At 51.8% G+C, this 26,434-nt stretch overlaps 1 protein-coding gene across 8 annotated transcripts in view; it reads right to left on the bottom strand.

The window, feature by feature from the left end:
- The window catches only part of ADCYAP1R1 (ADCYAP receptor type I), a 53,350-nt gene that overhangs the window by 21,719 nt on the left and 5,197 nt on the right, over positions 1-26,434 (bottom strand). For 7 of the 8 annotated variants that reach the window (XM_037509852.2, XM_037509863.2, XM_037509870.2 and 4 more), the window contains 10 exons: positions 21,361-21,490; positions 20,869-20,974; positions 9,268-9,375; positions 6,652-6,672; positions 5,632-5,676; positions 3,199-3,308; positions 2,461-2,558; positions 1,851-1,983; positions 768-921; positions 337-397 (listed from right to left, as the gene is read on the bottom strand). In XM_037509852.2, the coding sequence (XP_037365749.1) occupies positions 337-397; positions 768-921; positions 1,851-1,983; positions 2,461-2,558; positions 3,199-3,308; positions 5,632-5,676; positions 6,652-6,672; positions 9,268-9,375; positions 20,869-20,974; positions 21,361-21,411 (887 nt within the window). In that variant the 5' untranslated portion in view covers positions 21,412-21,490. Of the gene's footprint in view, positions 1-336; positions 398-767; positions 922-1,850; positions 1,984-2,460; positions 2,559-3,198; positions 3,309-5,631; positions 5,677-6,651; positions 6,673-9,267; positions 9,376-20,868; positions 20,975-21,360; positions 23,318-26,434 lie in introns of those variants that run through there. The other variant, XM_037509858.2, reaches the window with a different exon arrangement.

The raw sequence follows: 26,434 nt of genomic DNA, 5'->3' as shown, positions 1-26,434 counted from the left end.
CTTTTGGGGGTGCAACTCAGACTCAACATTCTTCCTTCCCTCCATTAAAAAAAAAAGACACTCATATTTGGGCCCAGGGACAGAGCATGGCTCTGAAAGCTATAATTCTCTCTGCGTTCAGGCAAAGATATGGCTGTGTGGGTCCATAGCTCAGATGGTGCCCAGGGCTGGGGGAGCACACAGGTCCCCAATTTGGATAACTTGCTTGAGATTGTTAATGTGAAGTCAGGGCAGCAAACAAGAACCTACCCATAAGAGTAAAGACCTACTGTAGAGGTTCTTACATCTATGAGAACTGACTAAGCCCTGACCCCAGGTCTAGGCATTTGTACTCACCCTGTGTCATCACAGTAGAGACGCAGCACAGCCCACACCGTGACACACACAGTTGGTGTCCCTGAGAGAACAAGAAGGAGTCCCATGAAAACAAGAAAACCTAAAGCTCAGTATCCCCCTCAGACTTGGAGCTCTGACCATGGGGTACCTTTCCCTCTCAGACCTGGAGTCCCAGGCACCCTAACTGTCCATGACACCCAGGCCTCCTGGGGATGCATTTCTCCCCAGACCCTGGGCTATCTTGTCTATCAGAAGGGCTCCTGAATACACCCTGTCCCTCAGACGCCGGGCTTCCTGGGGGAAGGAACAACAAGAGAGGGCCCAAGAAATGGCAGTCTGCCTCACTCAGATGTGACACACCTTGACAGTGGGACCAAGGACATACCTGGCCGTGAGGCCTGAACCTGTCCAGGCCACAGTCAGTGACCTACCCCAGCCAATAATGGTGTACCAGTAGAAGTATGTCCTCTCAGGGAAGAAGGTTTCCACCAGTAGGGTGAAAAGGTACAGGCCTTCGATGAACAGCCAGAAGTAGTTGGAGACCACGCAGTAGTGGAAGAAAACCATCACTGCCTTGCATTCCACCTGCCAGGAGATTCAAGAGGGTGAGAGAATCATGTGTCTCCGCTGGCCCCCCAGGCCCTGAAAATCCTGGAGACCATGGAGAGTCCTGAGGGTCCCTCAGCTCTGGCATGCTTGGCTCCAACATCTCACATGGCTGAAAGACTCAATGCTCCTGGATTTGAGGAGATTAATACTGCAATATCTCAGGATTCTGAGCTGAAGAGGCCCACGGAGGGACCCCTCTCATGTGGGAGAGAATGGGGGTGGGATGGAACAGAGCACCCTCCTCTCCACAGGTTCATTCTCCCCCATGTTTCTACCTTTTTCCCAGTGAACCCCCATAGATGAGGTGAATAGGGAGGTTGCTGCAGGAGGCTTGGTAAAATAAAGGTTTTAGACATCACACTATTGAGGGAAATACTCTTGGGACCCCAGAAATCACACAGAGACCCTCCCTCTAAGTGTGCTCTCCTGGGTCAGGGCCCTACGCTCTGGACTGCTCTCTCCTGCCCACACCATCAGTGAATGCCTCCTCTGCTTACCTTACAGGCCCTTACAGGCCAAGAGACAGAGGTATGAGAATTGGGGAGGGGACCTAGAAGGAACCCTGGCAATCAGCCTCTCAGCTCCATCATGCGCTAGTTAAATGGTCAGGGCCTGGCCCGCCCTCTCTCTGAGCTGAGTTTCCTCCTCAGTCAAGCTGGATTGGCATTTCCACCTGACCCCCCTCAACAGCCTGCCAAGTGCACGCGCAGGCCAACTGACAGGAAGTCATGATACTCAGGGCTATCACTTGCTATTACTTCACTGCACGGTCATGCCTGGATTTCCACGTTCAGTGGGGCCAATGCTTCACGTGCAGGAAACGCTTGAATGTGGGGCATCAGGCAGGGAGGGAATGTCCTAGAAGGTAGGGCGGGGAGATTCCTGGCAAGACTCAGTTCACTCACGGTGGAGATGGAGCAGTGGTTACTGTCCTGCTCTGCATAGAGGATCCAGTCCTTGATGAAGACAGAGATGGCCCTCAGCATGAACGATATGAACAAATTCATGTGGATAAAGTTGCGGGTACAGTGCAGCTTCCTGTATCAGCCAACCAGGGAAGGAAGAGGTTTTGAAGCAAGGGATCCCCACAGCATTCCAACCCTCCACCCAGGTGTACTCTGGGCCAAGTCCATGGCTTTGTCTCAACAGGATCCCCCAGTTAGACCACTTAGACCACCCCGTTCCTCCCACCTCTCTAAATCCTCATTTTCAGGCCCCTGTGACCTAGACTCCTACCTGGCATAGTCACACTTCTCCTACCTATGACCTCTCTCTATCTAGATCAGGAAAATCAAAGTGAGGAATGCTGGTGTCCTGCCCAGGGTCTGCCTTGCTGTGTGGCCCTGGACAAGCTACTTGCCCTCTTGGAGGTCAAGCTTCCCATCTGTTAGCCCAGGGTAGGGGCAATGATCTCCAAGGGAGCCCCAGTCGGTGGGGGGGGGAGGTCAGAGGGACACAGCAAGGGCTCTGAACCAGGATGGGCTGTGCTCACACCAGCGCAGCTGGGGGTCTCACCGGAAGCGACACAGGATGACCATGGCAGTAGTGAGGGTGACCAGGGACGTGCTGTAGCCGACTGTGTAGAGAGCCTTCACCGACAGGTAGTAGAAATCCTGGAGCAGGGTACAGAATATGCAGGCTCCACAAGGGTCATGCCTCCAACCCCAGCCCCCTCTGGTCCACATGATCTTCCAGGCCAGGCCCTGCCCACCTCTGGGCCTACAGTGCAGTGCCTCTTTCCTTTTCTCTTCCTGTTGGTCTTACCTCCTCTGCTTCCTCATCTGAACCACCACCACTATGAGCACCACCCCCCACCCACACCCCAGCCCCTGCTGAGCTGCACTCTCCTTCTGCAGTGGCCTCCCTCTGCAGATGCTCACTCAACGCTGGCTGAATGCAGAGCGCAGATCCATCACAACAGACAGCAGTCTTAGGCTGGACAGAGGTCCAGGAGGCCCCTGGCTGGCCCAAACCTTCAGTCGCTAGAACAGAAGACTGTTAGGGGTCCTGGCAGAGTAGCCAGAAAGGTAGGGGCCACATGGTGGGAGTCTGAAGGACCCATGCAGCAAACCAGCTGCTTCTCAGCCCTGGTGAGTGACTAAAAGTCCTGGCATCCTGCCAGGGTGCACAGCACTCCTGAATCTACCTAGGGACCTGAGTTTCCTGTTGTTCAAGGTCCCTGCTGGGAATACCCCTCCATCTAGCCTCCACAGCCTGGCCCTCAATGCCTCCAGGGGTAGGGCAGACCCTCACCTGGTCCCCTGGCTCCGACTCATATTCCTCAAACCCACAAGCATCAAAGTAATGAGGGAATGGCTCCGACCAACCATATTCCGTGCAGTTCCGGCTCACCACCCTCCTGTCTGCAGTGAAAATGAAAACTCAGTGAGGCATGGGAATGATTCAGGGGCCCTGAATTTCTTATTCAAAAATACTTCTTAAGTGGGAATTCCTAGAAGGAGTCCCATATGTCCATCTGGGAAACACAGCAACTGAAGATTCAAGAAATTCCCCACAGTCTGAGGGAAAACAGTGATTGCTATGACCTCAAGTTCAGCATTTACTAAGACTGGGGGTGGAAGTGGGGAGCACAGGGCACAAGCTCATGTCTTAACTAAGGGTAAGGCCCCTGAATGGGCTGAATCCAACTCCCCTACACCTCTCCTTCCGGAGCAGTCATATGTGGAGGCCTCAGCCCCTTCTGTAGGCCCAAGTCAGCACTGGTCAGACTTCCGTGTATACAGAGTACCTGCGGCCACAAATGCAGATTCTGTCTCCCACCCACCCACGCACCCACCTGCCAGAGGACTAAACTCAAAATGGGTGGCATCTTGACCTCCTTGCTCTGCCCTACTGATGAGGTACACGTAGCCCATCACCTCACACAGAGATTCTCCATTCAGGAATCCCCTCACCCCTCAGGTGATGGCAAGGCAGGAGTTCCCTTCACACCTCAAGAAACACACTCTAGGTGCTGCTTTCACTCGGAGCTCTGGGCCTCCAAGCAGCTGCAACAGCCAGCACCACGGGGACACAAGGCCTGCTTAATTAACAAGGACCAGACCTCCATTAACGTAGCACTAGATCTTATTAAAACATATATTTAGGACTTTTTAAAAAAAAAAATTTCGCCTTTCCAGGTTTGGAGGTCTATTTCCTGTCACTAATGGACTTTAATTTTCGTTTGATGAACTTTAAAGGCAATTTTGTGGAACACGGGGAGGCGGGAGTCATTTGCTGGCTGCAGAGTGGAGGCCAGGCTGCTTTTCACCCCGCCTCGGGCTATTGGAGTATTTACTGACTGCTTCCTCAGCCTCCTCCTAATCCCACAAATGACAGGGGTGAGCTTCGCAAATCCGGAGGAGGGGAGAAGGCCACAATCCCATCTGGCTCCAGGCCAGGTCCTGAGTGTGGTCCCAGAGGGATCCCTGTTCCCAGAACAACACCCTGGGGTTCACCTGGTGTATCAGGGCACATAAGCAGGGACTTCCCTTCATAGGATCCAGGGACCAGGAAATTGCATAAAACAAGAGACATCTGCAGAAAAGGGGCTCCAGCACCCATATTGCTAGAAAAATATCCCTTCTGTGGCCAAGGACACCTCAGGAAGGAGGTGAAGGTGGAAGCTAAGAGGGTCAATTCCTCCTCCACTTTTCCAACCTTGTGTCCTCGCCCGTTGGGCTGAAAGATCTAAGGCCCATTCTTGTTATCCGAGGGAGTCAGAATTGTGCCTGCTGGGCTGTGGGAAGCAGCAGAGGGAGGGCGACCCTGCATAAGAGAGCTCTCTGCCAGACGGGGAGGCTGGTCTCTGTCTCTTCTGAATTCTGCGTCCCACGACACAGGACAAGGAAGGCATCTGGCAGACCCACGGAGAGAGGAGCTCCTCCGTCCCAACAAACTGTTCCTTCTTCTGGCAAAGCCATCACAGGCTGCTCCTTCCAAGTCCCTCTGAACACTGCTTTCCAAAGTACGCACACTCTAGGGGATCCTGGCTGTGGCCAAGTTTCTTCCCCTTCCCGGGCCTCATTTCTCTGCTTTGCCTACATCAGAGTGGTAGGAAAAGGAGAGGGAGCTGCTCTGAAAAACAATTTCTTAAAAAGTGTCGTAGAGGTAGAGGCCATTTCCTTTCTCTTATTTTCCTCCTTTCCTTTTCTTTTCCATAAAACAGTGTGGGCTGAGAAAAGTATAAACCCCTTTTGTTCAGATCTATTTTCTGAATTTGCCATTCTATTGTTCTCACTGCAATCTCCGGAAGATGGAGAGCTTTGCAGATTGTCAAAACTCCACACTGGCTGTGCCTATTTCACTGGGTTTCTCTGCCCCAGCAACACAGAATCTTAGGGAGGTGGTTCTCAAAGTGGTTGCAAGCACATCAGCATTACCTGGGAGACTGGCTAGAAATGCACGTTCTCAGGCCCCATTGCAGGTTTATGGAATCAGAGACTCTGCGGTTGGGCCCAGGGACCTATTGGGCTTTAACAATCCAACTGGGCTACTATGATCATAATTAAAATTTGAGAACACTATACATGTCAGAGTTCAAAACATCACACGTCCATCTCACCCAGCCTGGAGTCCAGGACAAGGCTTTAGGAGATCTGTGACTTTCAAAAATGGCCACAAAGCTCCCATATCCATAAATGCCTCCCTCCAGCCAGTCCACCCTCTACCCCAGTTGTCCCTTACCTGAAAGGGCCAAGGAATTACTTTCAATGAAATCATCAAAATCTCCTGCAAAACAAAGAATGCGGGAATGAGTCGGAACATCCAGTTATCAGCTTTCCAGGGCCATCCACTGTTCACGCTCCACCCTGGAAGGCTAAGACTGCCCCTAGGCTAGAGGACAGGGACCCCATCTCAGCTAAGGGGCAGCACCTTACACATTTTCTGGCGCACTGGATCTTCTAAGGCCAATCTCATTTGCTTTGTATATCTGTTATGTTAGTGATGGCCAATGACTCAATTCTCCTCCTGGATCACAGGATATGGCAATGGGCCATTGTCAGGAAGATAGGAGGGTTTCCAGGGTAGAAGAGAAAGTGAAGGGAATGGAAAATGATGACAAGGGTCCTGGGTGTGTGTTTCTTTGATGCTCAATTCTCATTGCAGTCCCCAAACCACTCTCATCAAAGGAACTCAGAACTCCAAAGACTTCATCCTCATGCGTTTTCTCTCTCTCTCCCTACCCTTTATTCTCATTTGCACCCTTTTCCTATGCTGAATCCCATGAGCAATAAACTCCCATTTCCCCTTTACTTCTCAAAGTCCTGTTTTCAAGGTCCAATGGACATGCCACCTCCTCCAGGAAGCCTGCCCTGACTTCCTCATTATTTTTATGTCTCCAGGCTGCCACAATTAGGTCTCTTCTGCTTTTGCACTTGGTGTATATTCCAACTTCTTGGTCATTGGAAATGTCTACTTATCTATGTGGGCTCAGTACATGTTTAGGTCTGCATATATCTAAATACATCCCTCCAGAGATAAATTAGATTGTCCCAAACATGATCACCAAGGGCTGTTCTTCCATCTTCCTGTGTGTTCTCCCTCCCCTTCCCTCCAGGTGGTTAAGAAGGAGAGAGAAAAAACATGGTCCCTGATGAGTCTCCCATTCTACCCTCACTCAACACAGCAATCAGAGCTGGGCTCCCACTGGTTGGCCAGATAAACAAAGGATCAGCAGTCTGTCATTAACAGGGTTCTACTTACCGAGGGTTCCGGTCTCCCAGACTGAAAGAGAGAGAGAGAAAGCAGAGGTGAGCAAGGGGGCTGAAGTTGGGGTTTGCTTTCACTAGACCCTGCTGATTACTCCCTCCTCCTCCCCCTCCCCACTCCCAAAATGGACATATTCTGTGCTGGGGGGCCCAGAAGTCTGTGGGCCACCAGATTCTTCCACCTTCATCGGACACAGTTAAAGAGAAGTGAGCAGAGGCATCTGAGAAGAGGAGAGATCAGTGTGTCTGCATGCCCAACCGTCTGCAAAGCACAGCTATTACAATAAACATAACACCTGAAAACCAAGAAATACAATGTGAAATGTCATTCTCAACTTTCTAAGTATTTAAGGCAAGTCTCACTAATCTAGCTGTGTGAATAGAGATGCTAAAAGTTCCTGTCTTAATGAACCATTAAGAATCCAATGTGAATAACACGTTTATTGTACAATTGCCAGAGGGAGGGATGGCGTCTGAAGCAAAGTTTATCTTAAGAAAATCTTATTTTATTGCTATTCATTTTGTCTTTTTGTTGCAGTTGAAAAGATCCAATCTTGCCATGGTACCTGACCCACAGTAGATGTTCAATAAACCTTAAATAAATGACAGAAAGGAGTAGGTAATGGAGGAAGTGATGAAGTTGGTTTCTAAGAGGATGAATTAGAGGTAGGGCTGACTCACCAGCTGCCTGTCACACACCATTTACCATGTACCTCTCACTTCAGCAACTTCCCCATCTGTCTCCTCCCAAATTCACTTCCTGTCCTGCTCTGGGTCATACCCCCTAGGAGTTGTCAAGTGGAGGCCATTAACTGCCGTTCTCCTCCTGAACTGGCACTTGCCCCAGCCTCACCAGAGAGATGAGGTGGGCCACATCATAGCCACTGTTTGCTCTGCTCTTGGGGTGGGAGCCAAACTGGAGACCTGGGACTCCAACATCACCCCACTATCTCCCCTGCCACATCCTGCCAGCGCCTCCCCTCCAGAGCAGAGTCAAAGTCTGGGTTTCAGATTTGAAAGGGAATTTGCCTTCTGCCCCTCACAAACAGGACTGGTACAGAGGCAGGCAGGAACCCAAAAGTAGAGCAAAGCCTGGAAACTTCCCACTTCTAGAAGGGCATCTTCAGAAGACTTAAGCAGGTGAAGGAGGAAGCTGAGTCCAGGCCACAGGGACCTGTGCACAGTCACACCGTGACTCGAACCCCTCTGCCCTGCAGGGACCCCCAGCCTCCATGCTTCTGCAACCAAGAGTCCAACTCGGGCTCAGTAGTCAGGGAGTGGTTCACAGTACACCATTGACCTCCAGCACAGCCCTACTGTCCCCTGCTGGCCAGCCCTGCCATGGTGCCCTGCTTCCCCTGATACCCAAGTGGGTATCAGGGAAAGGGGTGGGGAGGGGGGCAGAGAGGGAAAGTGGGGGAGGGCCAGGGTCTGGTTCTAGGCTTCTCCGAGGGTCAGTGTAGACTGGCCCATGCAAAACTTTTCTGGGTCCACAAGGCCTCAGTCAAAAGATGGGAACTATTTTGGAATGCCCACCAGATTCCCGCCCACAGGAGAGCTCCACAGACACCCCTTCCTCTCAAGCCCGCTCATGGAGATGCGGTAGTGAAAGCCTCTCAAGGCAGCACAATGCCCTCTTCCCTGCCCCTCCTCTCCACATCTGGAGTCACAAAGCTCAGCCACTGTCCACCTGAGGATCCCCAAATCAGTCTGGGGCCTCTGAATATCTGTACATCACTTCAATGGTGCCTGAGACCTCAAACACAGACATGCCCCCAAACTGAGCTTATCTGACCCCACAAGTGACCACTTGCAAGGTGGGTGCCACCACACTCCATGGCTCCAGCGGCCTCTCCACAGGCAGCCCAGGGTCTCCGCAGAGTAGAGGGGGTAGGACCCCAGCTTTTCCTATCCTGAACCCTCACAGCTGCCTGAGGGCTGCAAGGACCAAGAATTTGCTTTGCTGAACACAGTGTGCTGTGCTCCAGTGCACTGGTCTGGGGCGCTGTGCCCAAATCTAAATGGTTGGGAGAGTGTGAACATGGGCAATGTCTGGGGTCTAGCTGCCTGTGAGCGTGTCATGTGCATAAGCATGCACGCACACGTGTGTGTGTGTATGTGTGTGTGTGTGTCCAGGCCTCTGAGCATCTCTGTGAGTAACAATGGTAATAGCATCAACTAACACCATCAAACAGTAAAATAGACCCGGTTCTGTGCAAAGTGACTTCCACAAGCGTCATTGCCCGTGGCGCCCACAGTGGCCACTTCACACTCCCATTGCCAGACTAGGGAAGTGGGCAGAGAAGGAGGAACTGCCTTGTCCAAGGTCTCCATCTGGGTAAGTGATCAAGTCCACATTTGAGAGCACAGTCTTGCTCCGCCCACAATGCACATCTCCACGTGGACCTGGGAGCCTTGTCCAAGGGGTGCTTTTGTCCCGAGTGCACAGGAGTTTAGGTTTCAGCCTCCACCAGCACACGAAGGCTGCAGCAGGAAACATCTGCCTGCAGGGGGCTCTGCGTGCTGGGTGCCTGGGGCCTGAGTGTGGCGTGCAGACTAGACCAAACGTGGTCTGAAGAGGACCAGGAGGCGGAGCATCAGGGAGACACACCTTGGTCCGGATTGAAGATTTGGAAGATGTCTGGGCAGCTGACGAGGACCATCTCACCCACTTGGGCAGGCTTCCAACACGTGATGTTGTCCCACATTCCAGGGCAGCCTGTGGGGGAAAAGCCATTGTAAGCAGGGCCCTGGTCCCACATATACACACACACGCATGCCCACACATGCACATGTGCATACATACACAAATGCAAGCACACACGTGCACACACACGCACACACACAAGTGCATTAGAGTCAGGTCCTTGCAGGGGGAGTAGTTTAAGGGGAGGGAAGGCAAGTCTTACTCTCAAAGAGGAGCTGCAACTTTCAGGACCCCCTGCGGTGGGAAGGAAGACATCATCTGATTTTTCACAGCCCCACAGGATCCTGCCCTCCCACAGTCCGGCAGGGTTTTGGAGAAAGGGTAGCAGACCAGCAGCCAGTCAGGGTGGAATCCCTAAGAATGAGAGCCTGAGGTCTCTGTCACACCCCGCCCACATGACCCTGCACTAGCTCCTCCTGTCCTCCCAGCCTCTACCAATACCGTGGGGTCTGCGTCATATCCATCTCCTCACTGGTCATTTCCTCTTAGGAGAATGGGTGCAGGAACTGTCTAGCCTTGGGGTGATGCTCCAGGGTCCCTAGTGGCCTTTCAAGTCATAGCATACTGGAGCTGTGATGACATGGCGCTGGAAGAGCACATATTGACCAGATGGAACAAGAGGAAAGTCATCTGGGCAGAGGACTGCATGGTCAAAGCCTAGACTCATAAAGGGATGCTGAGCTCAAAAAGATGGAGGGAGGCAGAGACCACAGCAGAAGTCACTCCTGTGGCCCCACCCCACATCGAGGGAATGCTGAGGGATGAAAGAGCAAGGACAAGCCTAGAAGAAGCCTCAAGATTGGTGACTCATTGGCCACGAGCCACTGCAAGGAAGATGGCAAGCCTGCCCACCAGATTTGGGGACTTGGAAACACAGAGACCACTGTGACCCCTCTTTCTGTCATGTACTCTCTTTCTGGGCCACTGCCAGGCTCTACGTGAAGTTCTCTGCATTCCTGATCCCTACCTCCTCTCCTCTCCTTCATGCTTCTCTCCTTCATCTGACTGTCCCCGCCTCCACTGAAATGCCTCGTGCCTGGGCCACCAGCCACCAGGCTACACTCATCTGGAGTGTGCTGGCAACTGCTGCCCTTGGCCTCCTGTCCCACTCACCTTGGGCAGGGTCACCCGGCTCACAGGACAGAACTATACATGGACAACTCCACATCCCGTCTCCTGCACTCGAGGGCTGCCTCCCAAGGCCAGTTGCCAGCTGGACACCCCTGTCTTGAGGGCCAAAGACAATCCAAACACATGCAGCAGCATGTCCAAAACTCAACTCAGCATCTTCCACTAAAATCTGGTTTCCTGTCTCAACCCCAGTTTTGGCTCCTCCTCCTTCATGTTCCATTTCCAATCGCTCACCATGTCCTGCTGGCTTGACCTCCAATTAGCTGTGGAAGTTTGTCTCCATCCCCTCACCCCGCCTAGTTAAGGGTTAGCTCCCTTTCACCAGGACCATGGTGACAGCAGCCTCCCTGAGGCCTTCTCCCTCAACCCCATACAGCTGTGACCTCTATCTTTTCAAAAGTTCTCTGGCCAGGGGGGTTACAGCCCACAACCATCAGCGATCCCATCACCCTTGACCCCTTAACATGATCTCTAAAGCCCAGCCTTGCTCTTCACACTGAGGCCGTGGGATAGGAGTTCGCCCAGGGAGAGAGCGCTAAGTGAGAAGAACACAAAGTGAGAAGGGAAACCCCAGGACCCTCGTATTTACAGAGTGGGCAAAAGAAGCGCATGCGGTGAGGGAAGGCGGAGCGAAGGCGGGGGAGGGAGGCAGAAGTGTGCCGTTTCCAAGAGCAGAGCTCAGTTTCTGGAGAGGGCCCACATCCTGTTGAGCAATATAAACCTGCACTTTGGAGAAGCTTTCTCTGCCAGTGAGGGAGAGCCAGCAGTGGCCGTTCGACAGGGCCCCACCTTGGGGGGCAGCTGTGAGGATGAATAAAGTCGTACATGTGAAGCTTCCAGAAGAGCACCACCTCGCCAGGGCAGCTGGCCATTGTTGCCATCACTCATCTCATCCTTTCAATCAGGTGTCCTGGGACTCATTCCCTGAGAGATGCCCAGGTGGGGAGATAAGACAGAACCCAGCAGGGATGAAGAAAGGTCATTGAAGGGCAGCTGACAAGGCGGGGGAGGCCTGGGCAGGAGCTAGGCAGGGAAGGGAGACTGGGTAGGCCTCATATGCTCACAGACTGTTTGGGTCCATGACTAATGTTCGGGAGCTGTATAGACCCAGTAGGTGCCCACAGCTTCCAAGGCAGAAAATGCTGTCTCTTGGAATTCAGACCTGGTTCTTCTGGAATTGGCCTACAGCGTTCTGCTCCCAGAATGATGAGGCGTGGGAGGAGGGAACACTACAGAAAGCTCATAGGACAACAGGCCTAGGACACTGGGCCCAATTGAGGGGAACTGGATCCCACGTCGTACTGCAACAGGCCAGTTATTGATGATTCTTGTCCATCCACCACAGCAGGATGTCCAGCCAGCACATGCTGGTTATGACATCATGTCCTGAAAGACACCCAGGGGCACGTCTCCGCCACAGGCCGTGTTGACCATGGAACGGCTGTAGAGCGTGGCTGTGTCTGGTCCATGCCCTGAGAGCCCCAGCCAACAGATGCTCCCTTAATGGGGAACATTAAGCCCTGGCACAACCAGCTGCTACTGCCAGCTGACAATCCTGGGGTCACAGCACTTTAAAAAGAGTGAGCAGTCACGAGGGCTGAAGGCAGGGTGGGTGCAGGGCTCCGGCATGATGGCACACAGAGAGAGGGGCTTCCAGGTTGGAGGTGAAAGGAAAGAAAGCAGAGCCAATGACTCATTCTCTTAACAGCTATTTACTGCGTATCTGCCATGTGCCAGGCGCATCAGGCCCAGGGCTACAGGGTGCAGAATACAATTTGGGAAGCTTGCATTTGAGAGTAGTGGGAGGGAAAGGGCAGAGTGTCCCTCAGCACCTACACAGCAGCCACAAGACTTGTGTTCTAGTCTCTTGCCAAGGACTGCAGGACTGCAGAACCCTGGCAAGTCTTCACCTCCACCCACAGCCCCCCTCACACACTGACTCAGTTTCCCTATGTGCACATGAGGGCTGGGTATCTCTGAGGATACTCCCAACACAGAGTGACCTGAAACAGAGATTCATTTGGGATCCTCTAGTACCCAAAAGACAGGCTGGGAATGGATGTTGGGGACCCTGGGGTGGGCTTCCTTGACCCCCACTGCCAAGACAAAAACTTCCCAAGGGGCATCTGCCAAACCCATTCAACCCCACCACATGGCCCAGCACAGACATACACTGGACGGCCCCCCTCATGCTCCTTATGCCTCAGCCTGGATCTCCTCCAGAGGCTAAAGGTCCTAGGAACTATTCCTGCACCCCAAGGCAGGTGGACAGCTTAGAATTAGACATAATAATACTAGGGTCCAAATGCCAGTATCTGAATTTAGGGGACACGATATTGTAACATAGTAAGAAACACGTTTCATTTTCTTCCTGATGCCTGGAATTTCCAGTGATGGAGCGGAAGGAGTGTCTTTTGCTATTCACAAGCACCTGTCAACCCCACCTGAGTTTATGCTAATGAGGTGACTATTGGAAGGTGGGGGCTGGTTGCCAGAGGAACCTTGGGATTAGAGGGTTGGAACTTTCAGCTTCACCCTCCAAATTGTGAATATGCTACCTCAGAGGGCAAAGGGTCTTTCTTGGCTTTGGGGTTGGAATGTGGGCATCGTTGGGAAGAGGGTATTAGTCTGCCTTCCACAGATGGGTTTTATAACAAGGTCTCACGAGATTTGATTTGGCTGAGTGGGAAGTTACTATATTTCAAGAGTAGAAAAGCAGAATAGGACATGTCTGTAAGGACATGGCAGTAGTCCAGGGAAGGTTGGAGGGGCTAGATTTGGACCCTTGGCAGCTAAGATGTAAAGGAGTTAGCTCTCTATAGGAGAGTCTGAAGGTAAGATAACAGGGCTCAGTGACAGACTGATGGACAGGGCCAGCGAATGTACCAAGTGCCGTTGGTAATCCTCAGTCTTATAGGACTGAGTTATTGCCAATGGCAAGTGGATGGAAGTGACAACAGTCTCTACAACATTCCACATCCTTTCTCTCTCTTCCTGCAGCATCCTTGGAGGTCACATGTTGAGAATGGCCATGTTCCATGACGGAAGGAGACTGGATCCCTGTGTGACTTTACAGAGTCGAATCTCATCTGCCACCTTTGCTGACCACACTGATCTGTGATACATGTGAACAAAAAAGTTATTGTGCTAAGGTTCTGAGGTGTACTGCAGCTCATCTAGGCTACCCTGATCAATGTAGTGAAAAAGAGAGGGTATGAAGGACAGCACCCGGGTTTCTGGCTTACACCTCTGGATGGCTGGCAAGATGAGCCATTTTCCACATTGGAGAGGACTAGGTGAATCAGGCAAGTTTAAGCAACTAAACTCAAGAGTTTAGTTTGGGATATGGTTACTTTGAGATAGTGCTTGGAGAGTCAAGTAGAGCTACATGTCAAATAGGCAGTTAGATAAAAGTCTGGAGTCCAGAGAAGTCAGATTTGGAGAAGAGAACAGGGAGTGGTCAGCACAGGGATGCTATTCAGGGTCATGGACCCAGATTGGTTTTCTGGTTAAGAGAGCAAAGATGAAGGAGAAAGAGATGAGAAGAGGGCCTGGCCCTAATAGAAGGAGGGAATGTCGACATTCACATAGGAGCTGGCAAAGAAGACTGAGGTAGGGTGGCCAGAAAGATAAGAAAGCCAGAGAGGTTAGTGAGAATGCAGCTGGGAAGGCAAACTGCAAGGAAAAGGTCAAGAGCATCAGATGCTATTAGAAGTTTGAAGCAGTTCGCCTCCTCTTCTTCTTGCAGAGATGACTGAAAACCAGGACCAATCTTATTCCTTGGGAAGTCCCTCTACTTTGATACCCCAAATCTCCTATTCACCTCTCCTGTTGCACCCCAATCTTACACTAAGCCCTCCTGTCTTAGTCTGTCACATTGGCTCCTCTATGCAACCAGGTCAGAGGAATTCAGGGGGGGGGGGGGCGGGGCGGTAATGCTTGGTAAAAGAATGCAGTATGCACTCTGGGGGCTGCTCCCACAAGACATTACATACAAAGCAGTCAAGAGAGGCAGTGCCTTGTGACAGCAGGAGGGAAAAAGTCCACTTGGGGAGGTTGAATGGAGAAAGAACACAAGAGCTATTAGCCTGGACTGGAAGGAAATAAGGAGCAAATCTCAGGTTGTCATGGTGATGATTTTGTCCAGTTCTACACAGTGTTCAAAACCCGTGCAACCAGGGCACCAAAGGGATCCAGACAAAGGCAAGTCCTCCCTTTGGGAAGCCGCCTAAGGATGTGTGGGTATTGTTAGAACAAGCCCCTCATTCTATCATGCAATTCAGTGATTGAAAAAAATGATTCAATTTCCTGAAATGTACTTTAAAAGCTGAAATGTACTTTACAGCCAATGTTTCTGATCCATAAAATGAGGACCAGTTGCAAGCTCAATGCTGGAGGATGGCGGAAGGACTAAAATGACAGCCCTCCCCTCTGGAAGTCAGTGGCTCTCAAAGTGTGGACCCCAGACCAGGAACATTACTGGGAACTTGCCAGCCATGTAGCTGCTCCAGCCTCACCCGGATCCACCAAGTCAGAATCTCAAGGACCAGACCCAACTATCTGGGCCTTAGCAAGGCTTCCGGAAGGTACAGATGCAGTTCCACATTTAAGAACTCCCAAGCTAAAGGAAAACAGGTTTAAACACAAATGGAACCTGAGGAGGGAGTTCCTCAGAGCAAAGGTTTCCTGCAGACCCCGCCCCTCCCCCATGCCGGGTGCCTGTTTCGTCTCCAGGCAGCTGGGAGGCACAAACAAGAAGCTGATCTGGCTCCAAGGGAGCCTGGGCCCAGCCTTGCACTGGTTCCCCCTCCTCCAGGCCTCTCCTCTTCTGGTGAGGGTGGAGGTGGGGTCTGGGACGAGGCACTCTGCACCCTGAACAGGCCTCAAAGGCCGGATCAGAATAACAATGAGCAGGCTTTCTTGTCTTCCCTCCAAGCCTTTTTCCTCCTGTGCCTGCCAAGGTGGTGGCAGGCCTCCCTCTTCCCTCCTCTCCAGAGCCTGGGGGACCCCCAAGGAGGACCACATCTGCCCAGCCTGCTTAAATGCAGGGGAGGCCTTCAGGCCAATGGAAAAAGATGAAGTGCTGCTGGTTTACCCTGGGCAGCAGGCCGCCTGGACCGCGCAGAGAGAACAAAGTGGCCAGCACTGCCTGCTGGCACCTGTGTGGGCCTGGACACGCTCAAGAGCCGGGACGCCAATTCCCACGCACAGAAGTCCTTTCCTCTCTCTTCTGAGCACAAGAGCCCTGCAAGCTCAAAGAGCACTCTCTGGCTGGGAGGGCAGACCTGGTTCTTGTCCCAGAGCTGGCTCTAGTCCTCCGTGTGATTCGGCCAGTGACGGCCACCCCTGGCCACCCCTCTCGTGCGTCACAAGACATAACTGGACTCAGTGTTGTCTCAAGTCCTGCTCAGCATTCAGGGGTTTGAAACGAGAAACACAACCACCGAATCTATCTCCAGACCTCCCCCTCTCCTCCATAAATGCGCCAAGATATTTCAGACAACACTGCCCAGTCAGAAGCCTTGCTTACTCCCTCCAGAGCGGCCTCCCTCACCAAACCCCAGAAGCCTGCTGAGCTTTAGTGCCGCCCCCAGTCAGCAAGTCTCTGTCCTTTGGCTTCCACTCTAAAGGTCACTATATTCATTTCCATCCTACATTCTCTTTGGTGTGGATGTCCAGGATCAGAGTCTCAAAGATTTGAGGGGATGCAGGGGGTTTCTTGGGAGTCTCCCACAGGCCCCCAACATGACCAGTGCCAGGCACACACCTCACCTCTAATAGATCAGTGTCCCCATCCCAATGCATTGCTTTATTGGATTTAAAAGATCTCTCTTTCTATGTATGTATATGGATATGAAAGGCTGCCTGTGAGCTCCTGCTCACGGGCATTGGAACATACTGGAGTCTTTTTTTCATTTTCAAGTGTGTTTCAGTGGCATTGGCTGACCTTTGACAGTGCTTCCATGCAAAGTGCATATGGTTAGGGGCAGAAAGGCCAGGGGAGACACAGACAGGGTGCTGCAGGAGGGCTGGCCCCTCTCAATTCACCACTGGCACAGACTGACAACATAAAGCACAACTGCTAATTATTCATCACACTCAAATGGAATTCATGGTTGGGAGTGGGTTGTCAGCCTCTGGTACTTGTGCCCTGGGGACTGCTCTCTGTCCCCAGATGGCATAAGCGTCCATTCTGATGGATGCTCTTCTCTGGCCAAACCAGTGGTCCCCCAATTTGGATGCACTTCAGAATCATCTGGAAGCTTTAACATACCATCAACAATCCCCTCAACCAAAAGCTGTCATGTTGGCATGGGCAGGGCCTGGGCATTAGCATTTTAAATTCTCCATGGTTCTAATGTGCTGTGCAATGTCTTGAGGTAGATGGCATATTTCATAAGCATGTTTAAGCTAAAGACAAGAAGCCCAAATCTGCTGGAATGGCAACCAAGGATGGACCAAGGAGCTGGTCTGCGGCTCAGGTGCATCTCCCTGGAAGCTGAAGCAGGGTCAACAATCCCAGACCTTTAGCACCGGTTCTATATCAAAGGCCACCTGCTCTGAAGACCTTTTGAGAAGGGTTGCCCCAAGTCAGCTTGCAGTGACAAGTGCCTACTGGCCACAGGTCTGAAGTGAGATGGATGGACACTCCTTGGTCTCCCCGACTCTGCCTTCTTTCCTTCCACTGCACTGGAGCTAGAGCCTGGGAGACAGGTCCCCAACAGCTGAGACCACTCCTTATCTTGCCCTTAGATATCTAAACACCCCTTTGCCTTTTCTTGGCCTGCACTAAGGGCACACTGAAGGCCCTCCTCTCCTAGTGGCCCTCCAGCCTCCAACCATTTCAACTTTCTCTGCCCTGTGACCTTGTGCTTCCTACAGGGGGAAAGCTGAGGGTTGGGATGTCACCTAACTCTTCATCTCAGCCCCAAAGCAGTGCAGTGATTAAGAACAAGGACTCTGAAACCCTGGGATGCACATGCTGGCTCACCCTTTCTGACTGTGTGATTTACAAAGTAACAGCTAGCAACTCACCTCTGAGTCTCCACAGCCGCACCTATAAAATGGAAGGAGCAACTCCACCTGGCTGTAGGCTGATGAGTTTTAAGTGAGTTAAACTGTATGATATTTGTGTGTGTGTGTGTGTGTGTGTGTGTGTGTGTGTGTGTATATATATATATATATAAAGATTCAGAACCTGGTCCCTGATATTTAAGTGCCAGCAACTGAAGACCCTGCCCACCACACTTTCTGCCTCTTCTGGAACTTTCTCTGCCACCTTCTCATGACTTTACATCTGCCCTTTGAAGCTCAGATCTGGTCCTCAATCCAACTTCTGCTCTTCTAGAAAGCCTTTCCAGATTGTTCCAAATGGTACGGACTTATTTCCTAGAGTAATCTCTGCACATCCAAATATGTGTTGGATGACAACTCTAAATAACTGCAATGTCAATGTCTTTGCTGAGTACTAAGCAAATGCCACTCACCATCCTTAGCACTTCCCTCAGATTTTGTCATTTAATGAAACAATCCTGTGTGGTAGATGTTCATTTTGCTCTCCATTTTGCAGACTAGAAAATGAATTCAGTCCCATCACAAGTCCACACAGCAGGGCTGATGCAGCTACAAATGACTGGTCTCTAAGATAAGCATTAACAAGTTTGTCTTTCCCCTATTTCTTGCAATTTCCCCCTTGTTTGGCGGGTTTGTCTTCTTGCATTCCAAGGAAAAGGGAGTTAAACAGCAATCGCGGCTGGGGCCAGGGCTCAGCACTATCATTCTGTTGAGGCAGCATCTTCCTGTGGTTGGGCCCACAGACCAACCAAATACTAGTTCCACCTCTGCTTCCTATCAGGCTGTCTTTAAACAAGGAATCTAACTTCCATGTGCCTCAGTTTCCTCAACTATAAAATAGGGGGGTAACAGCCCTCCCCCTAGGTTGCTGGAGTGGGAGGGTCAAGCCCCACAGGACAGTAAGTCGTCACTTCACACCGTCCATTGCTTCTTGGGAACTGACTTGAAGTGAAAAACACAGAAGGAAGCCAATTTTACCACAGGCTGAGAGAGACAAGAGTTAAGTTCCTACGGAGAATTTCCGGTCAGAAAAACATCACCAAACTTCTAAATAAAGACCCGAAACACTTTTGCATATTCATTCATTCATTTTCCAACCTGCTTATTCCAGCTCAGGGTGGGCAGGCAGCTGGGAGCCTATCCTGATGCCAGGACAGGAGTGGGAACCCCCTTGGACAAGACACCCTTCGACCTCAGAGTGCTCTCACATGCACGCCCGTACTTGCTCGGACTGGGACATGGGAGACATGCCGAGAAGCCAGCTGCGCACATCTCTGGAATGTGCAGGACTCTGGAGGCCCTGGAGGAAACCCAGACAGGAGGATGTGCCCACGCACAGATAGCGTCCATGCCAGGCCTCTCTTTTTTCTCATCAACATTATAACAAAATAACACTGAACAAGAAGACATTACCAAGGAACTGTTCTGAGTGCCTGACACAAGGTAGATCCACGTAAGCTATTAGCATAACCCCCCACCCACCCCCACCCTGTTCCTTTTAATAGAGGAGATTCTGCACCCCAGAGTAGGAAAGGGCCATGAAGGTGTGGTCCAGTTGGGGCCACATCTCCTCTTCTCTTCCATCTGAAGGTCGTCTTTTGACTCTGCTCTGTCCTATAGTGCCCGATCCTCTAACTCAATGCTGGAACAGGGAGAGGATGACCTTTCCTCAGGCAGAGTTTGGGAGGGAGGGCGTGGTCTCTCCTCTCTGCTCCAGGCCCTCAAGGTTAGAGGAAAGCCTTTCCCAGGCCTCCAGGAGACAGCTTTACACCCCGCCCTCCTGACACCCAGCCTGAATACCCCTCTCTCTTTGAAGCCCTCCGTGACCCACCTCCTACACTCACTCTGGCCAGCAGGAGGTACTTGCTCCCTCCACTGAATTCCCACAGCACCAGCTGGACCCCACCTCCCATCTCTATTCTTCTCTCCTGGGTGCTTCCCAGAGCTCAATCCCAAATGCATGTGCCACTGTGATGCAGGATCATTGGTCCTGGGCTGGGAGGAGGGACACCTGGGTTCCAGACCCCTGTCAACCTGCATTCCCCCCACCCCACGGTCTAAAAGTCACTGTCCTCATGTCCCATTTTCCCATCCCTTAGACAAGGTGCTTGGGTTAAATATTCTTTCCGATTTCCTCCAACCGTGGGCCTATCTGGCCCCCTTGCTCAGTTTCCCTAGCTGGTGGGGCCTAGAATCCACTTTCAGCCTCTAATTAGGGCTGAGCAAGAGCTCGGCTACAGGGAAAGGCCAGTTCTGCTGAGAGCAGCTCCATTACCAGTTTATGCTCACTGACTGGACGGGGAGCTGGACCCAGAGGGACCATTATATTTAACTGGGCTGCAGATTAATCAAGTATTTAAACAGATGGTACTCAGAAGAGCTTCTAGTAAATGGGGAGGATCCAGAGGGAAAAGTGGATCCCTCTGGCCTGGGCAGAGTCCCACTTTCCAATGACTGAGTCTGATGAAGCCTTGAGGGATACCCCCACCCCAAATCCCCAACTTCCCATGCAGAACCTCCCCTGGCCCAACTGGGCCTTTACCCTATGGACCTCAGTTTGCCACCTGCACAACCAGGGACTGGCAAGCAGAGGGCTTACAAAGGAGTACTGGTTTTCAGTCAGGGGCATGCCACTCCCTTGGCACATTTGGAAATGCTGCACGGGAGTTTCTGGTTGTCATTGGGCCTGGAGAGTTTTATGGGCAACACTGGGGAGAGAGAAGGCTGCTAAGTGCCCTGCAGCACACAGTCCCTCCCAGCACAAAAAAGTCCCTCCCAAAGCTAAGTGCAGCCCCAGGAGAAGCACCCACAGGCTATAGGCATGGGGTTCCTGCTGCTGTTTTGTTTTCTGGCTTCAAAGGAATAAGCAGAAGAGATGGGAAATGACCCCACATCTGCTCTGTGCTGACCAGGTGCTCGCCAGCTCGGTCACTAGCGACAGCTGTGTCCCTGCAGCCACCAGGCTGTCTGCTAAGGAGCCCTCTGACAGCTGCTGTTCAGCCCAGGCCTCAGCTCCATCTCAGCCCATGCGAGTGAAGGTGGTCATATCCTGACCTCTGGAACAGTCCTTCTAGAATGAGGCATCCAGGGCAGGTCAGTCTAAATAAGGTAGCCACAGAATACTGCCCAGAGCATATCCAAGAGCTTCCTGAAAGACACCCCCATCTCTCTCTACAAGGATGACATCTCTCTCTACAAGGAAAGACACCTCCATCTCTCTCTCGACAGAGGTTGGCACAGCAGTGCGGAAACCTGAGCTGAAAGCGCTGGGGATGCCCTGCTGCCCTGCCACTCACTCACCTGGGGAGGAGTCATTCAAGCCCAGCAGGTCATTCGCCCTCTGGATCTTCTGCAGGCACACAGCCTGCTCCTTCTTGAAGAGGCAGTCAGAATGCATGGCGGTAGCCTGCAGGTGACAGAGATGACAGGAGGGGACAACAAGAGGTTCATTCTAAGCAGCACTAGCTAAGCCCAAGGAGCAGGGTCCTGGGGCGGAGGCAGAAGCAGGAAGAGGATAGTGACAGATTTCAGGGCCAGCAGGAGCCAGCTCTGATATCCACTTTGTCACAGATACCAAGAGGGCTTTTCTCAATACATTGTGAGGCCTTGGAGAGACTCCCTCCCTTTCCTGGGTCTCTTACCACGTTTATAGTAATATTATCCAAAACACACGTATATAACACTTTATTAGGTGTCTGAATTACTCTGTCATTTATATACACACACAAAGTACATATAAAATTTCAAGTGAGCCTGGAGCTAGTCATAGAGGGGTGGGTCCGGGGCCCTTACCACAGGCAGCAGGAGGAGAGCAGTCAAGGAGACCCGCACAACGCTGGCCATGGTGCGTTGGCCTGGAGGGAGGCCAGCACCGCTCCTCCCACTCAGAGCAGCCTCCGGTCAGCCCCAAGGTGTGCACAGGCTAGAGAGAAAGGAAAGGCAATTACTGTGGGGCCCAGAGAGGCGCTCACCTCCCTCTATGCCTTCATCTGCCTATGTACGTTGTTCTCTATTATTTATTCTATAGACATCTGAGCACCAACTCAGTGCAAGGCACTGGGAGCACAGTGAGAAGCAGGCTGACTCAAGGCGTTCTCCTCGGTAGCAGATAATAGCCTCCTCAAGTCTCCCCCATGGTGGCAGTTTTAGCTGGCACATACTTACCCTAGAGAGGACATGGCCTCACTCTAAGGGTAGGTGTTCTTCTCCACTGATCTGGAGAGCACCGGGTGCTCTCCACTCTGCTCTCCCCAAATGCTGGACCAGCCAGCATTGAGGGGTAAGGAGCAGCACTCCAAAAAGACCCCAGATCACTGAGTGAACTCAGGGACCAAGCCTCCTCATCCGTGGCAGATCTACCTGGCTCCAGGCTGCAAGCGAGAGCGCCGTGCACTTCTATCCGACACACTCAGCACAGAGGGCAGCTTTGTTCCAGCTGCAGAGTCCAGGCCCCTCACAAACATAGATTCCTTTCATCTTGCCTCAGCCTACTTGGCCTCCAGGATAAAGCCTTTCACGCCGCCACATATAAAACAAAGTCACTGCGGAAAGGCATGCTGGGGTCCCAGAGCTGCAGGAGCTCCAAAAGATTAGGCCCTGGAGGGCTGTGGGGACCAGACAGGTTACAGGGAGTCCAGTGAGGAGGCTGTGGGAGCCCTGGCACAGTTCTATGGGGGAAGAGTCAGCCTGCTTCTAAAATCGATCATTAACACAAATTCCCTCCAACCCAGCAATTCTGCATCTGGGTAGCTATCCTAGAGAAAAATTTGCACTTGTATAGAAAGAAGGATATGCAAGGATATTCACTGCAGCAACGTCATTTAAAATAGCATCAACAGCAAAAAATGGGGCAGCAAAGCATCCATCAAGAAGGCACTGCTAATAGGCCCCAGCATAGCCATACAGTGAAACACCACACAGAAATTTTAAAATGATATTATTACCACCATTATTGAAACGATTACATAAACCCATGTCAGGATCACCACTAACCCACAGGTGCCCAGTTCAGGAGGCCCATGGGGGCTTGCACGGCAACTATTAGTCCTTGCACACCCATGCCCATGGACAGAGCTGCTGTGACCCCAGGTCTTCTGTGTCCCCCTGCTTTCTGACTACCCATATACCATACTCCATCTCTTTTTGCCTCTCAAAGCTTGAGCTGGCCAAAAGCAAGCACCCCCAAAAACAGAAAGGAAAGCAGCTTCAAGTAGGCACAATCAAAAGGGGCCCATCTTACCCACCTGCTGCTATGCCTGCTCAGGACAGACTCAGATGCTGAGTAAGGTCTTGGGTATCCCCAAGAGATGCTCTGAGAAATTCAGTGTGGGCCTGGCCAGTCTCTTCCCTGTGGGTCTTAGGAAGAACTTGGCAGACTGGGGAAGCACCCAACACATCTGCTACACCCCTCAGCCTTCAGCCTCTAGAGCCTCTCCCAGAGTCTTTGCACCTCTGGTGGCCACAGGCTGCCTCAGGGATGAACAGACACTGGCAGTCCCCCCAAAGCTGGGTTACCTTCACCATTTGCAAAGGATCCCAAGGTCCTGTCTGCAAAAAGCTGACACTCCTGACCTGTCCACCAGCAGGCACAGAGAAGGCCTGGCCCGCTGCCCTTCATGGAAGCTGGAGGCCACCTCTCTGTCAGCAGAGGCCTTGGAGAAGCAACGGCAGTGCAGAAAGTCTCCAAGATCTGAGGCTGACACTAGGACAACCTCCCGTAAAAGGCTGGTAGGGTCTGAAGTCAGGGACACTCCACCCAAGTCAGTGCTGCGTTGCTCCAGCGCCTCCCTCAGTCCTTCTGGCAGAGGTGCCGACAGCCACAACCTGGGCCCGGGTTCTGATCCCAGAATCCAGTCCCAGTCTAGACCCTTTGCCTCTGGGTGTCTCAGCTTTCTTAGCTGACACGAAGATGACTCCTCACTTTAGCTTCCTCTTTGGCCTGCCTCCCGGCCAGTGAATCCAAACAAGAATCTGAGGGGGGATATAGATGCGTGGGTTAGTCCACCTGTGTTGCCAGGTAGACATAACCAGGGCTCCTTCCTGGGGAGACAGGGTCTTCCCTGCACTCCCAGCTAGGAGCCACCAGAAGACACCTTAGCCAGTCACTATTTCTGTCTCTAGTGAGAGATTTTGCCCTGGGGCACCAAGCAAACCTCCTAGAGGAAGGAGGCCTGGCAGGCTCAGGGACACCCTGAGATAGCAGTAACACTACCCCTTCAAGACAGGGCTCCCACAAATGACAACTTGTTGCTTCTACTCCCAGGACCCTGACCCCGCCCCAACATGTGCTCCGACCCCATAGCCAGCACTCAACCTGAGCTACCGAAAGAACTACCGAGGAGCTTCAGAAAACTACCCCCATTCAATTGAGAGGGAAGTCCTCTGGCCTTGGTGTTGTTTAGAGCTTTCCAGGTGTTCTCCTGTGGAGACGGGACTATAAAACCTGCTGTAACCTTTACTAGAAACAAGAGAGTTGAGGAAAAGTTAGGGCTTCCAGCTTCCACCTTTGGTTGCTCTAGAGACTAAGTAATTAGCACTGGAAAAGGAGGGTGAGTGTGACTGTTTTGAGGGTTGGCTGATTGCTGATGTCCTCTCTCATGTTCTTGTTCTCTCTCTCTCTCTCTCTCTCTCTCTCTCTCTCACACACACACACACACACACACACACATACACACACACACACACACAAATACACAGAAACAGGTCTACAGAGAAGAGCATCGTGACAAGTGATCCCCATAGGGAGAAAGAGAGACATGAATCCCCAGTGCACCCTCCTGCAGCCATCAATGCAAACACCACGTGCACAACACACAAAGATGGAGATTCCTTCAGGGATGGACAGACAATGCCACACACACACTCCTTCACAGACGCACCCTCGCAGAACACAGCAACACACAGAGTAGATGCAACCACTCAGCAATGCAGATATTAAGGCATATTTACCAGATCCTTGACATGCAAACCAGCACACGCATTCTGCCAAGGCAGATTCAGATGTGAGTGTGGGTGGGCACACACAAAAACATACACATGTGCTCACGACAGCACTTGCTCGCTCTCTCTCTCTCTCTCTCACACACACACACACATGCCCCCACACTTGCAGGATACTCACCCCTGCTGCTCCCAGCAGAACAGGCTCCCCAATCACAGCCACAGAGGATTAAACAGGGGCCCCCAACCCCACCACCCCAGCTTTGTCACCAGGCTGCTCTTCGGCAATGATATGAACCAGGAACATATGTGCCCCCATCACAGTGACTTGTGGGGGGGGGGAACTCTCAACATGGGCCTCTTCTGCAACTTGACCAGGGTGTTTATTCCTGCTGCTCTCCCCACTGCAGTCCATCCCCTGCCTGGCTGGACACACATTCACAGCAAAACAGGTGGAGAGCGAACCTGGAGGTCCCAGCCTTAACCTTTCTGCTCCTCCCCTCAGCTGGAGACCTCCCCAGGGTGGTAATGTCCTCAGCCCCTCCTGGCACTCTGGTCCACACCTGCCCCTGCCTCAAGGCTACCCTGCACCACTCTTGAGTTTACCGTCCCCCTACTTCACACCTGGTGCTCCTTGCTCTGCGGGGTCACACCCAGGACTCTTCTGTCCCAGGCCCGCCCTCTGAGATGTGGTCTCTGGGTCTGCTAGGCTTGTCAGCTGCTCCCCAACCCAGATGTCTCCCTCCTCTGGACTTCCCAAGCTCCAGTGACCCTCTCATGCCTGGCCCCTGCAGCCAAGGTTGGCTTCCTCACTCCCTGAGGATGGACTTGGATTCATCCAGCCCAGCCACACAAGTGCCTCAAATACTGGTCACCAGTATTCCCCAGTGCTCTCTCTGGGCCACTGGCTTCTGCAGCTGCACTGGAGACAATTTAACCCTACATCCTGGCATTTGGTACAATAGATTTGGGGGACCCATTTGCAACAGTTTTAGCCATAGGACTTGGGTGAGTCAAACTCTTCTGTGCCTCAATTTGATTATCTGTAAAATGGAACAATAGCCATATTGATCTCGTAGATACTACTGTACAGCATCAACCAATTTCTCTAAGTAATTACATACAGTTTTATTAACAGTGTTAACTACAGTTAATATCTATCACCACATGTAAGCAAGCTATAGAGCCTGGCTCCCCTAAGGGCTCCACATGTGTTAACTATTATTATCTTGCCACTTTGTGTTCAGTTTTTTTCCTTATCTTGCTGTCACTTCCACCCCCACAGCCATGTGTCACGTTCAGAATGAGAATGTCAGGTCTGCTGTACCTCTATTTGCTAAGGAATAACATTCGTTAAACACGAAGTATGTACCAAGCATGCTTCCAGACAATAAATATGCACTAACTCATTTCACTTGCCCAAAAATCTATGTGGTAGTTGCTAGCATTAACCTCATTCTAGAGGTGAGATGACTAAGGCACAGAGAGTCTAAGCAACTTCCCCGAGGTCACAGAGCAAGTACGTGGCAAGCTGGGATGTGGATACAAGCGGCCAGGTTGCAAAGGGTATGCACTCCCTCTTACTGGCAAGAGGAAAGTCAGCTCAGAGCCCACCGGCATCCCATACAAGATCCCTCTCACTTGAGGGAGGGAGGGAGTGAGCTTGAGGACTGGTCAAGCCCTCTGCTACCCCCTGCCCACATTTCTATATCTGAAGCACCCTCCCTAAGAAGAGTTACACACACAGCATTTCAGAACTAAGATGGACTTGAAAGGTCCCAGGGTACTGAGTTTCTGGTGGGGAAACTGAGGCCAAAGGGGGAAACAATTCCAAGGTCACATAGTGGAGAGTCCTGGAGTCTGGCCCAGCAGGAATGGATGTATGACAGATACCTGGACAGGGGGGAGTCCACTCCCGCTTCCAGAC

Source organism: Talpa occidentalis, unplaced genomic scaffold, assembly GCF_014898055.3.
Source record: "Talpa occidentalis isolate TD23 unplaced genomic scaffold, MPIMG_talOcc4v2.1, whole genome shotgun sequence".
In the NCBI taxonomy this organism is placed as follows: Eukaryota; Metazoa; Chordata; class Mammalia; order Eulipotyphla; family Talpidae; genus Talpa; species Talpa occidentalis.
This window is presented reverse-complemented; position numbering and strand designations above follow the sequence as displayed.